General features: G+C 36.9%; 1 protein-coding gene and 1 long non-coding RNA gene across 3 annotated transcripts in view; both read left to right on the top strand.

Moving 5' to 3' along the window:
* Nucleotides 1-830: 830 nt before the first annotated feature.
* On the top strand, nucleotides 831-4,804 carry LOC128011744 (uncharacterized). The gene is made up of 4 exons (XR_008182642.1): nucleotides 831-983; nucleotides 1,693-1,761; nucleotides 2,115-2,198; nucleotides 3,203-4,804. It is a non-coding gene; the product is annotated as an uncharacterized LOC128011744 (long non-coding RNA).
* Nucleotides 4,805-5,048: 244 nt separating this feature from the next.
* The window catches only part of LOC128011743 (ras GTPase-activating protein-binding protein 2), a 22,928-nt gene continuing 14,891 nt past the window's right edge, over nucleotides 5,049-13,085 (top strand). The window contains exons 1-4 of one of the 2 annotated variants that reach the window (XM_052594448.1): nucleotides 5,049-5,215; nucleotides 7,973-8,112; nucleotides 8,194-8,275; nucleotides 10,802-10,975. In XM_052594448.1, the coding sequence (XP_052450408.1) occupies nucleotides 8,018-8,112; nucleotides 8,194-8,275; nucleotides 10,802-10,975 (351 nt within the window). In that variant the 5' untranslated portion in view covers nucleotides 5,049-5,215; nucleotides 7,973-8,017. The remainder of the gene's footprint in view (nucleotides 5,216-7,972; nucleotides 8,113-8,193; nucleotides 8,276-10,801; nucleotides 10,976-13,085) is intronic. The other variant, XM_052594449.1, reaches the window with a different exon arrangement.

Raw genomic sequence — 13,085 nt, 5'->3', positions numbered from 1 at the left:
AGTCACTGATTAGACTTACATGATTTAAAATTGATTTTTAGGTGATATTGCTTGAAAAGTGATTTATAATGAGTGCTAAAAAAAAACTATGTTATGCAGTTTATTTTATTATCATGTGATGACATAACCTGAGTGTAAAAGCTGTGATATACATTTTGTCCACTAGAGAGAGCCAAATTATATGGACAAGGCCTATTTGAAAGTGAAAGTCCTGACATTTACCAAGTAACCCATCCTTGGAGCTGGTGCTCTGCATTTAACCCATCCAAGTGCACACACACAGCAGTGAGAAGTGAACACACACCCGGAGCAGTGGGCAGCTACAGATCCAGCGCTGGGGAGCAACTGGGGGTTCAGTGCCAGGGTATTGAGTTCAGTCATGGGTATTGAGGGTGGAAGAGAGCGCTGTTCATTCACTCACTCCCACCTACAACTCCTGCCAGCACAGAGACTTGAACCGGATACCTTCTTGTAAGTAGTCCAAGTCTCTAACCATTAGGCCACAAACTTGTGCGAACTTCTATGTCAAAATCAAATTCTCCAGTCAAAAACCCTTACATGATCTATCAATATCAAACTTTGGCTTCAGATGACAAAACCTACAGTACAAATACACACACTACAATAGTTTAGCTTCCTTAAATATAATAAGTTATCTTTACTTAGTTGTTATACTTACTAGGTTTTATTAAGTTACAAAATTTGCTAATTTTAAGGCAAATAAAACAACATGCTGCAATGAGTAATTCTTTCTTAAAATATTCAAGTAGCTACAACAAAACCGATGACATTAATTCACCAGTGAGAGGCAGCAGTGCGCTAATGTGCAACAGGAACAAAATAACAGAAGAAAAAATAAGGACGGTGAGCATGCGCAAGTTTTGAAGCTGCGTCGAATTTGCTGAAACTAAGAAGTAGAAAGACTGTTTACATTTCACCTCTGGACAAAGAATGATTGATTACTTCTACACAATAATAATAAGGTAAGTAAAAAAAAAAAATAGTGTGTGGATGTATCTTTCTGTGTGCTGCTAATTTGAACTGACTAACATTAGCTCCTTGTCAGCACCAGTGTCAGCTAACAGGGAGCAACGATCTTTGCTATTCTGCTATTAGAACAAAAACTATAGAAATACACAACTTGTGGCACATTTGGGTAAATGTAAAAACTTTTAAAGACTTTTTATTTATTTCATTTCTCAAATTGAAAAATGTTTTACTAGTTAAAAATTAAAGCATGTAAATTCTGAGGAACAATTCAAGAACATGCAAGAATATGTGCCACTTATTAATTGTTAACAGTAATCTTTTGCAAAATTTCCTCTATAATTTTATAACACTGTGAGGCTTTGGCCACTTTGTAGGTTAAAGTCATTTTTCAGTTTACAAATGTATTTTCATCATTTTAATGCAATCATAGTCATTACGTGATCAGACATATAAGGTTTAAACTGAATGAGCTAGTTGTTTTGCAGTAATTATTTATTTGCTGTGTTAAAAACACCGAGTACTGTAACAGAAGAAATGCTGCTTTTGAATTGGTTTTATTACTGATGCCTCAAATAGAGATGTATAGAAAATTTATTTCTATTGTTAAAAATGCAAATATCAAGAAATTAATGTGTCCTTGTTCTACAATTCACAACATTAGTGGAACTTGATTTTATATGAAGAATTATTTTTCATATTTAGGAAAAAAGCTTGTGTCAGCTGTCTTCTCTGAGCAGCGGTCTTGTGATCACCAGCCTCAGTATAATAAAGGTGAGATATTTCAACAGCAGTAGAGCAGTTTTTGACTCAATTATGTGCTATGCTTTATTTGCAATTTCAAATATTTTATTGCAGTTCCAGAATACCTGTAACCGTATTTCCGTATTTGTAACTGTGTTTCTTTTCACATATCTAAGAGTACACTTCACATCCTAGAACCCATAAAATGTATGATGCTACCTTAAATGTTGAATAATTTTATTATATTTATTAATAATATTTAAAATAAACAGCGCTTATTGACTTCAATGACTTCTTTATTGACACTTTGAAAAACATGTTTCTATTGTAATTTTTACATTTCTTAAACTTAGTTTTTCTTTTTAAACTAATTAAAAATGCAGATTTGACAGAACTACACACCCATCTGATGCCTACCTGTTTTAATTCATGATCCCCCCGGATACTTCTACAACTAACCCGCCTTGGTAAGTTCCCATAGTTAGTGACACCATTTTAGAAAACATGCCTGTGTATTTGCTGGTATATTACTGAGATACATTTATAAATATTAATGTTGATTACATACCTAGTTCAATCAAAAATGAAAAATGTGCCATTTAATCTCCCTCCTGTCAATCTATTCCATAAAAAACTGTGCATCTTCATGACACGAATGAAGATATTTATCCCAAATCTCTGACACCCAAGAAACCATCAAATCAATCCATATGAATGGAGCCAATTAATCTACTTTTTGGGCCAAACTGTTCAATGAATTGCAAGGAGCAGTTTCAGTTATATTTCCATTTGAACTCTGTTAGGCATGGTCTGGTGAACTGTTCTTGATCCAGAACTCTTATCTGAACACACTGAACGTGCTGTAGAAAGCCTAGATGGTAGTCACAGCTCAGGGTTGGTCGTTTGTTTTTGCCTAGCCACCAGTTTCTCTGCAGCTGGGCAACATGCTATTTGAGTTAAGTAAACTAGGTAATATTAAAATTAAAAGTAATATTTAATCTTTCGTAATGTGGGTGCTTTTTACATCAGGTTCGATATCTTAACTATTGCATTACTAAGGCAACGACTGACACATTTATGTTGCATTCAAAAGAGCTCTGTTGACAGTCCAACAGTGAAAAATTAAACCATATCCATATTAGCACAGAATGGAATGGTTATGCATTGAGAATTAAGAATGGTTTGGCCTGACAGTGGAAAAGAGGCTCAAATCTTCGAAAGAGACGTAATTGCTATATGATCAAGTGTCTAAAATTTTGGGTAAATAGACATTCAGTTAAAGGACAGAAATTTATTTAACTGAAAATGTCTTTATTTGTGTTCTGAATATAACTAAAAGTCATGGGTGAGTAAAAGATGACATGAATTTAAAGTTTGGGTGAACTAACCCAATGTTATGCAAGACAGAAAACACTGAAAACTGATCATCCACATTTCCCTGCTAATATTGTTTTTATTTGGTTTTATACAGGTGTCTGATGCTGATGCAGTCTGGGCACTAGTATCTGTTGGCTTGCTGACTATCACTGACGATGAAGTACTTCTCCAAATCTTGACCCAGTGTCTTCTGCCATCATTGTTCAGGGTAGTACTGCAAAGAATAGTCTCCAGGGTTTGCCTCCAACATTTGCTTCCCGACCACCATGTGCTACGTTTGCATCACTGCTACATGTGGGTTACCCTGATACTGTGAAGAACACCTACAATATGATGCTTGACTTGGGACAGAAAAAAAAACATTGGCAACTTGTGTGGCCAACTCATTGCCGTATTTAAAATCATTGTACCGCTACCTCCATTGTTTAACATAACTAAAAGCAGATTGTTTTTGCTTTGTTTCAAAATTTTTGTAATACGAGTTAAAAAATATGTCATCTTTAACTTTGAACTGTCACTACATTTGATTTAGGGTAATTATGTGTGTGAAGAATAGAACATTGTTGTCATGAATTTGTAATAGTTTTTTGAAGTAATTAAGTTACTAGATTAATGGTAACTTTTTTTTAAAAGGCAATTGGTCAACTAGATTTCTGTTCAAGTAAATACAACTTAGGAATTCCAAGTTGCAGGAAATGTTTCTTGATTTAGCTAAATTTAAATGAGTTGTTTGAAATACGTACATAGTATAATGTACTTAATTTAGTTGTTGAAAATAGTAATTCTGAGTTACACGTTTACAACACTTATAAATAAACCTTTGTTAGTACAAATTACTATTCTTATTTCACTTGTTTTTTTTCAAGGCAATCGGTTTGCATGCTTTTTTTTTTAAATAAGGTTTACTCATTATAATTTACAGTGCAGACAACCTCCCTGCCCAGTGCACACAAGTGAGATAAAATCAAAACACTGTAATTGTAATAAAGTAATGTAACTATACTGTACTACACTGTGTGATTCTTTCAGCTCTCTCTCCAGTGCTAGGATGCATTTTTAAAGCAGTCACCTGTGCTCCTGTTCATAATTTCCTGAGATGCTACTGAATGCTTGCTTATGGATAATTGTGTGTTATTTGAGTTCACACTGTGACAATAGAGTTAACTATTTGATGTGTTTGTGTTTTATGAATGAGACTTTGGAGAAATCATTAAAAAAAATTTAATGTGTGTATATATGAATTTTATATGAATATTATAGAATTTTATAATTTCTAAACTACAAAATTATTAAAACATTACATGAATGAAGTGTTTACTCATGGCCCATGGTCCATTGTTAATTTCAAATTTGGCCTTTGGATTTAACTATTAATGCATTAAGCCATTTTTCAATTTATGTTTTCTGGTGGACAAAACACTTAAACCTATACAAATGTTGTCTTTTTGGTTTATACTGTCCTTATCTTGGTGCCATTAGTTATATATGATGCTTACAAGAAAGCTGTGAATTGGTTGTTCCTGGTTGTTGTTTTACATGTGCACTTCTAAATAACATTGTAAGTTCATTGATTAGATATACTGCAGTGTAAATTAAATTTTACTCATCATATTTTCGTCAGCATTATGAAGATTATGAAATATTTGGGGATTTGGAGGAGCTAATTGTTATAACATGCAAGTTTTTCTTTCTTTTTGCTCCGAACAAAAAAAGAAAACGAAAAAAAAAAAACACTTAACTACAGCACTTAAGACATTTGACAAAATCACGCACACAAATGGAAAAAAAAAAGATGACAAGGCGCTTGACGTCACGTAGCTTCTCACGCGAGAAGGGGGGCGACGAAAGTGTCGCGCTTCTTATCACACGTCTTTGGTCACGGCAAGGTACGCGACGATTGACACGATGATTGCTTAGTTTGCAAATCAAATGCATAAACCACACCCCATAGTCTTCTGCGTCACAGGCGCGCGCTCACGTCACGTCTGCGTCCGTGTATGTATATTTGGACTCGGTGCCGCGGCTCGTGTTTTACCGGGTAAAGAGGAGCGGACCGATTGCCGCTTGCTGCAGTGGAGTGTGTGTTTCAGTTTTCCTGTCACAGACGGTGAGTTAGCCGCTAGCATCAAGCTAAAGCACGCGCCGGCGCTATTATGTGCTTCTGCGGCGCGCATGTAACGTAACGCACATTTACTTACTTTGATCTCACGCCAACTATCTGTCTTGTCTGTCCATTCGCTCTTATTCTGTTTGTGTTTCTTTGGAAGTCATTCTGCTGTAAATATCTACCTTGTATGTTATTTACTTCTGTCTGTCTATTTCTCATCCATCCAGATTCTGTATTCACCTTTCCTCCTTTTAATATCTGTCTGTCTATTTTTCGGTGTTCATTCATATTCTGTGTTTTTCAGTGTTTAGAAATAAATATGTGAGATTGACTGCAGGGCTCTAGACTAACTTCTTTTCTTAGGTTCACCCACATTTTCGACAGCCTCATATTTAACTCTCCATATTTGCAAGATCACTTTTTTTTTATTAGTCACTGACAATATTGACTTGTAGCCTAAATGATTAATTATCAATCTGGTCAACATGAAGTTTTTTTTATTTGAAGCACAATTCTACAAGAAAAGTAACTTACTGAAAAAGTGCAGGTGCTTAAAGTGCTTCACTGAGCTGGAAATTAAACTTAAAACATCTCAAGATAGATTAAGTTTTAAGGGCTTCTTCTCTCATGTGTCAATGTCTTGTGGACGTTCCTCCTCTGGGGTCACATGATCCTCAGATGACCATCTCCTGTAGTTTGGTCTTGATCTCTGGCCTTGTCTAAACCAGCTGGACTCTCTCGAGCAGCACAATCTTCCAGACTTGACCCTTTACTCTGATTCTGATCAGATCTTCACTGTGTGTGAATGAAGGATGCTCTAGTGTCTGGTCTGAACAGAGAAACGCTCTCTAAACAGCTTATAGACGGTTTCAACTGCAACAACATAAACAAACGTTACTGCGCATGAGCGCTTTTGTGGACCTAACTTAACTTCCGGTAGACTTCCAAATAGAATCAATAAGAGCCAAGTCCCTCTAGAGTAGATATTCTTTGATAACAAACAAAATGTTTGCTGCGTGGATCAGGCGGACTGCATGCAATTCATTATTTGCCAGCAGGAGATGTTTTAAAGCATAGACATAAAGTGCGAGAAATAGAGGTTTCCCCAGTAACAGCTGTAAAGGAAGCAGAGCTACGCTCACACGCTGCTATCAGGCATATAACACGCAAGTCTTCCTTCAGAAATACAGCGATATAAAAACACCTGTGCCTCGCTTTGATATTTAAGCATATAAATGTAAGGAATTATTATTATTTAACTAACGTAACGTTACTCAATGAAGCCTTTTTGAAAAAAGATCAGTTTTAAAATTGTGGCGAGTCTCCAAAAATAAATAAATGTATGGGAAACACATCCCGCAGCACAACCACCTGAGCCCAACTTCAGTCTACTCATCACCGTAACTTTAACTGCGTTTGTAGACGGCACCGCAGCCAGACCGATATACACAACACAGACCGGAAGATAACTTGGGTCCAGGCGCGTGCGCCCGATGAAACCGTCTATACTACTGTCTCCGCTATTAAAATAGTTCAGTTTGGTATGTAATAGCAAAGTGATTGTTTAAAGTTGGGTTAGAAAAACGTTTGGAGCATTTTTTGTTTGTTAAACATAAGTTTTAGTTTAAGTAATGTCCAAGCTGTCAGCGGCAGACACTGAGCCTATGTTTGATCAATTTAGCTTTCTCAAATCATCACGACTAGCCTAAAATAAAATCCATAGATATAAAACAGTTGGAGCATATAACAATGTTCTAACGTTAGACCCAGATACATGTGCACTAGATCCAGTAGTTTGTGTAGAGATGCTTCAGGACGTGGAGATGACCGCGTGATCACTTGTGTTTTTCAGTCGGTACACCATCATTTTTGCTCATAAAGGTAAGAGTAATACATCATTCGTAACTGCAAAGGGTCTACTTGTATTTGTGTGCACTCACAATATCAACAGAATGTTGTGCTTTTATAAAATAAACGCACATGATAGGCTTTCTGCCATCTCGTCTTGAATAGGAGCGCTTCACAAAAATGAACCAAAGCTCAGCGAAAACATTCCTCACAGACATGATAAATACATCTATAGCAAGCTTTAAATGACTACTTAACGAAATACAAATCGAAAACAAAAACTCTTTCATTATAATAATAATAATACGTAAAGATTTCTCTCTAAAGGCACGTCTAATTAGGAGATGACGAGTCAGGATCATCCTTGCGACACAGAATCAGAAAACACTAGTTTATTTGTAAATAATTATAATATCTTCTTACTATTTCCCCCTGTCACATTTATGCTAATAACTTTGGCCGGTGCTTTGCAAGCTTAAGTGTATTGCGTGTACTTGAACGCAGAATTGTTGATCTGAACACCGTCAGTCGCTCGTGACAATCACAGCAGCACAGTCTCGTGTTGTTTACACCAGCGCGGGAATTTTGTTTCATCACTAAATAATGGATGTCTAAAATATAAAAGTAATGAGAATTCTAAAAAACAGTCAGCAGGCCCAGCCCGCGTCTGAACTATGACCTGAAAATTAACCCTAAGCCTGACTCGAGGGCTGTAAAAAAGGTTGTGGACCGTCGGACTGGAGCTGAAGTGCAGGGCTCTAGTGTCTGTTGTTGATCCACAGAGAGACTTTTGTTTTCCCCTGGAACGACTGGTCGCACCATTGAGAAATTAGATCTCAGCCTGGAGCCCTGGACTGAGCTGATGAAGGTTCTCACGGTCTGTTTCTGTGTCACGTGTGTGTGTCGTAGTGTGTGCCTCGTGTGTGCGTGTGTGTGTGTGTGTGTGTGTGAGAGATGGTGATGGAGAAGCCCAGTCCCCTGCTCGTAGGACGTGAGTTTGTGCGTCAGTACTACACGCTCCTGAATAAAGCTCCAGATTACCTGCACAGGTGAGTGTTGAGCGGTTCGAGCAGCAGGTGTCAGCGATGCACGCGGCTCACGCTGTGTGTGTGTGTGTGTGTGTCCCGCAGGTTTTACGGCCGCAGCTCCTCGTATGTCCACGGCGGTCAGGACAGCACTGGGAAGCCGCAGGAGGCGGTGTACGGTCAGGCGGTGAGTCCTCTGACTAAACTTTTTTTTTATTATTCTTATTTTTCTTACTCAAATTATTCTTATTGTATTTTTCTAGTGCTCAAATAAATCATTTATATTATGTCTAAGTTTCTGTCTAGTGTTTTATAATTGAAGAAAACTATGCAGTGGTATGTTTACTGACTAAATAGTTTGTAGAAGCCTTCAATACTATTGGGAAATATATTTTCTAATATTTGGGGGGTAGAGGGTGTAGACAAAGTCTCAGATAATATTTGCAGGAATCTCATTTTTAATGATATCTTATTCAGATTTGAAATAGAAACTCATGAGACATAAGGCTTTCAACCCACTACTTTTCTAGATTGCTCCAGGACTCATTTCATGCGTTTTTATATCAAATTAAAAAATATTTAAATGTGGTAAAAAAAAAATCAAGGCACTTCAGTGTCTATAACTTTTAATATTTTTGAGCATTATCAAATCTGGTTGATAAAAAGTGAAGCCCAAAGGGTCTTCTTTCTAAAGACACCAAAAATATGTTTGTAACACACTGAAGTAGGAAACTAGAGCACTTTCAGCTGTGAGTCCCATAATGGGGGGGGGGGGGTGCTGGGTAACAGGTTAAACCGAGCAGAAAGCTTTAAAGGAGACATACGATGATCATTTTCCAGTTGATATGTTTCCTCTTCAATTACACTTTGAAAAAATGATTTTCTTCCTTAGTATTTTGTTCTGTTTTCTAGTATAAATATCTGCAAATTCTGTAATTAACATGCATTTACTTGACAAGTAAAATTACCAAAGATAGATTGTAATGGTTTCAGAAAAAAATATCCAAATTTAGTTCGTTTTTGCCAATGGTGTAATAAAAACCTTTGAATTAAGATTATTTATTTTTTTTCCCCATTGGCAGATTTTTTTTGATTGTTTTATAGAAAACGAGAAAAAATATCTTCAGTCCTTTTGCTTGTCAAGTAAAAACATCTTAATTCCAGAATTTGTAGGTCTCTATAATAGAAAATCATTTTTTGTATCTATAGAGACATCATGACAGAAGATATGAAACACAAGTGTCTGTCAATGGAGAAGGATTTCCCTTTAGATTAAGCTTGTTTGACTCCATTGGTAGATATTTGTTCTTTATTTGATTGAAGATTGTAGGAATGGGCGATAGGGAAAAAAATGGTTTTTATTTTATTTTTATGTATTTTGTAAGTTGTCTGATCATTACAGCCAAACTAATTTCCCTTTTATAAAGACAGAGCCTTTCAAGGTCCCAAATAAAAAGAATTGGCAGATATTTAGACCAAAGAGGGCAAAGATAAAAATCTTTCTTATTTTTTAACAAAGATAATAGAATGACAAAGATATACAAATATAAAAATAAAAGAGTATATAAACTGATTCCTAAAGCAACGGTGTTAAACTTCTTCAGTCAAGAGCAGTGAGGGATTCTTCTCTTTCTGTTGTTGTTTTATTAATGTTAAATAGTTCAGCCATTATCTCACTCAGAAGTGGTTTTAAACCGGAGTGAGTTTCTTTCTTCTTCTGAATATAAATGCTGTTTGGAGGAACAGTTTCTGGTCCACTGGGTCTTTCAGAGTCTTTTCTGCTACTAATCAAAGTCAATGTGGACCAGAAACTGTTTGGTTACCCACATTCTTCAAATTATCTTCTGCGTTCAGCACAAGAAAGAAATTAATACAGGTTTGAGACAACATGGCAGTGAGTAAATAATGACAGAAATGACATTTTAGGGTGATCTATATTCTGAGAGTAATGACAGTCGGCTGCATGTGTAAGAGGCATACTGTCCCTTCCACCCTCTACAGACACCTTGGCAATTGAATCGCCATTGGCTAGTAATTTTTTTTAGTTTGCTCGCCAGACTGATTTGTATAATGTTGCAGTTTTTTTTAACATCAATAAAACCTCTCCGCATATGCTCCACAGAGGGAGTGTGAGAGCCTGCGTTACGTCTGTATGTCCAGTCTGCTCTGTTCTCACACTCTGTTTGGGCATTCTGCTTTCTGATTGGTTCGGATGGCATACTGTGGGAGGTCAGTGCCATGGAAAATTGTTCTATAAAGCGATTTCGGTCAATCGCACAGCCCTACAATTTATTCAACCATTCTTCTCCTGAAATTACTGCTTGCTTGTAGCTTTACATCAGAATCAGAAAGTTGGAGCTGCTTTGTTAATGGGGTTTCAAGGGTAATGTTGTTCCACCAGCATCATCTGCTGTCAGAGAGTGGACGTGCTATCATCCGCGCTTGTTTACATGAGCGCACACAAATAATTTGCATTCTTTAAATTATTTATAATTATTTAATTCAAGTCACTTTTATTGTTCACAGTATTTTGAGGTGCCCCCGATAACAATATCATGCATGTTCATTATAGTGATATATTGCAGGCACACGTCTGGTCTGACATTGCATTATTATGTGGCTTATAGCTGAGATCATGTTCGTATAGACTAAACACATTGAACACAGCACCAGTGATTGACAGCAGTGTGTGTGTGTGTGTGTGTGTGCACAGGAGATCCATAAGAAGGTGATGTCGCTGCAGTTCAGTGAGTGTCACACTAAGATCAGGCACGTGGATGCCCATGCGACGCTGGGGGACGGGGTGGTGGTGCAGGTGATGGGCGAGCTGTCCAACAGCGGCCGGCCCATGAGGAGGTTCATGCAGACCTTTGTGCTCGCTCCAGAGGTGAGTGTGTGTGTGTGTGAAACGACTAGGGTTGGCTATGACAAGTCTTGGGTAGCCTAACGCAGTACACTTACTCGCAGTACAGCAAGGTGTTGTTGTTTTTTGTTTCGTTTTTTTAAATAAATCTAGGCATATGGTGATTAATGGTGAAATTGTGATGAAATGATGGGTTTGCTGGAATCACAAGCAGTTCTGTCTTGGCAAGGTTGAGTTGAAGGTGATGGTCCATCATCCAGGAAGAAATGTCAGTTAGACAAGCTGAGATGTGAATAGCTACCGTCGGATCATCAGGATGGAATGAGAGGTAGAGTTGAGTGTCATCAGCATAGCAGTGGTATGAAAAGCCATGTTTCTGAATGACAGAACCTAATGATGCCATGTAGACAGAGAAGAGAAGTGGTCCAAGAACCGAGCCCTGAGGCACCCCAGTAGTTAGATGTTGAGACTTGGACACCTCACCTCTCCAAGATACTTTGAAGGACCTAATTCTTTAACAGTTTAATGTTTGAAATTAAAATTAATCTAGTTGTTTTTGCTGTAGTTTTAGAGGGTGAAATGAGTATTGAACATGTCAAAATGTTTCACAATGTTTCTCAAAAATTTCTAAAGGTGCTGTTGACTTGAAATTTTCACCAGATGTCAGAAAGAAAACCATATCAATAAGTTAAGAAATTAAGTTCTGTGTAATTAAATGGAATGACACGGGGAAAGGAATTGAACAGATGAAGACAGGGAGTTGAAAAATTCATGGAAAGCAAAGACACCAGTAGAAATCTATCAGAAAAGCAATCCTGGCCCTCGTCAGTGGAAATTAATATCAGCTTCAGTCCTAACACTTACAGTACCAGTAAACATTTCTATGTAATACGGACAGACGTCTGTCTAATAATCAGATAGAGCTGTTAAAGGAATTAATATATACAAAGTATTATAACGATTGCTTTTATATTATTAGGAATAGAAAGGCAAACATTATAATACTTTCACGTTTGGTATCAGCATTTAGCAAATATGCATTTATAAAATTTAAACAAATCTTCAAATGACTAATGAACATTCAAATTATGCATTTGTCCACTGTCATATTCATGTTATTTTCTCTGTGTGCTGTTTGTTAAATGAGTTTTACCTTGAAAAAAATATTCCCAATACACACAAACTTCCCAGAATACTGAGTGCCCTGTTGGTTACAGTGTTTACTTTTTAATTATATTTTTATTAAATATTTATTTGTGAAAAAAATATTTTGCCATCTAAAGCATAAGTATGTTTATTTTACACATTTATTTTGCCCCCTTGCTTTCCAACAGTTTGGCATCAGCTGTCAAAAAAACAATATCAGTCGACCACTAGTCATCACCAACAAAGGCTTCTGTACGAAGTATTTAATACTAGGGTTGCACCGAAAATGAAAAATCTTGACCGAAGCCGAAGAAAATGAAACACTGGGCTGAATACTGAACACAGATTTTCAAACCCCACCCCCCAATGTAGACCTAATTTTGCCAGTTTTTTTCCAACATTAATTCAGTTACCAAAATTTGCCTTTTACTGTTTTGTCCTGCTTTAAAAAAAAAAAAAAAAAAGTCAATTACAAATCAACAATTAAAAATACTTAACACTGAACACTTTTTTTTTTATTCTAGCAGACAATATACCAACAAAGCACGATTAGTAAACAAGTTAATAAAATATTTCTGGGCTATTTTTGAGACTTGAATCAGGTGTGTATTGTTACAGTTGGGGGTTCGATGCCTTGCTCAAGACCACCTTCAATATCACGACTGAGGAGCCCTTGAGCAAGGCATCGAACCCCCAACTGCTCCCCGGGCGCCGCAGCATAAATGATGAACACTGCTCCGGGTGTGTGTTCACAGTGTGTGTGTGTGTTCACTGCTCTGTGTGTGTGCATTTCGGATGGGTTAAATGCAGAGCACAAATTCTGAGTATGGGTCACCACACTTAGCTGAATGTCACTTCACTCACTCACTTGCTGCACACATAAAGGCAGCCTTGCTGAGCAGAAGTGACTTCTTTTAAAACATTAGAATATATTACAGATCCCAATGTGAACACTGTGTGAATGTTATAATACATTTATTAACAGATC

Source organism: Carassius gibelio, chromosome B23, assembly GCF_023724105.1.
Source record: "Carassius gibelio isolate Cgi1373 ecotype wild population from Czech Republic chromosome B23, carGib1.2-hapl.c, whole genome shotgun sequence".
Lineage (NCBI taxonomy): Eukaryota > Metazoa > Chordata > Actinopteri > Cypriniformes > Cyprinidae > Carassius > Carassius gibelio.
The sequence above is the reverse complement of the archived record's forward strand: the minus strand, read 5'-3'. Positions and strand labels throughout refer to the sequence as shown.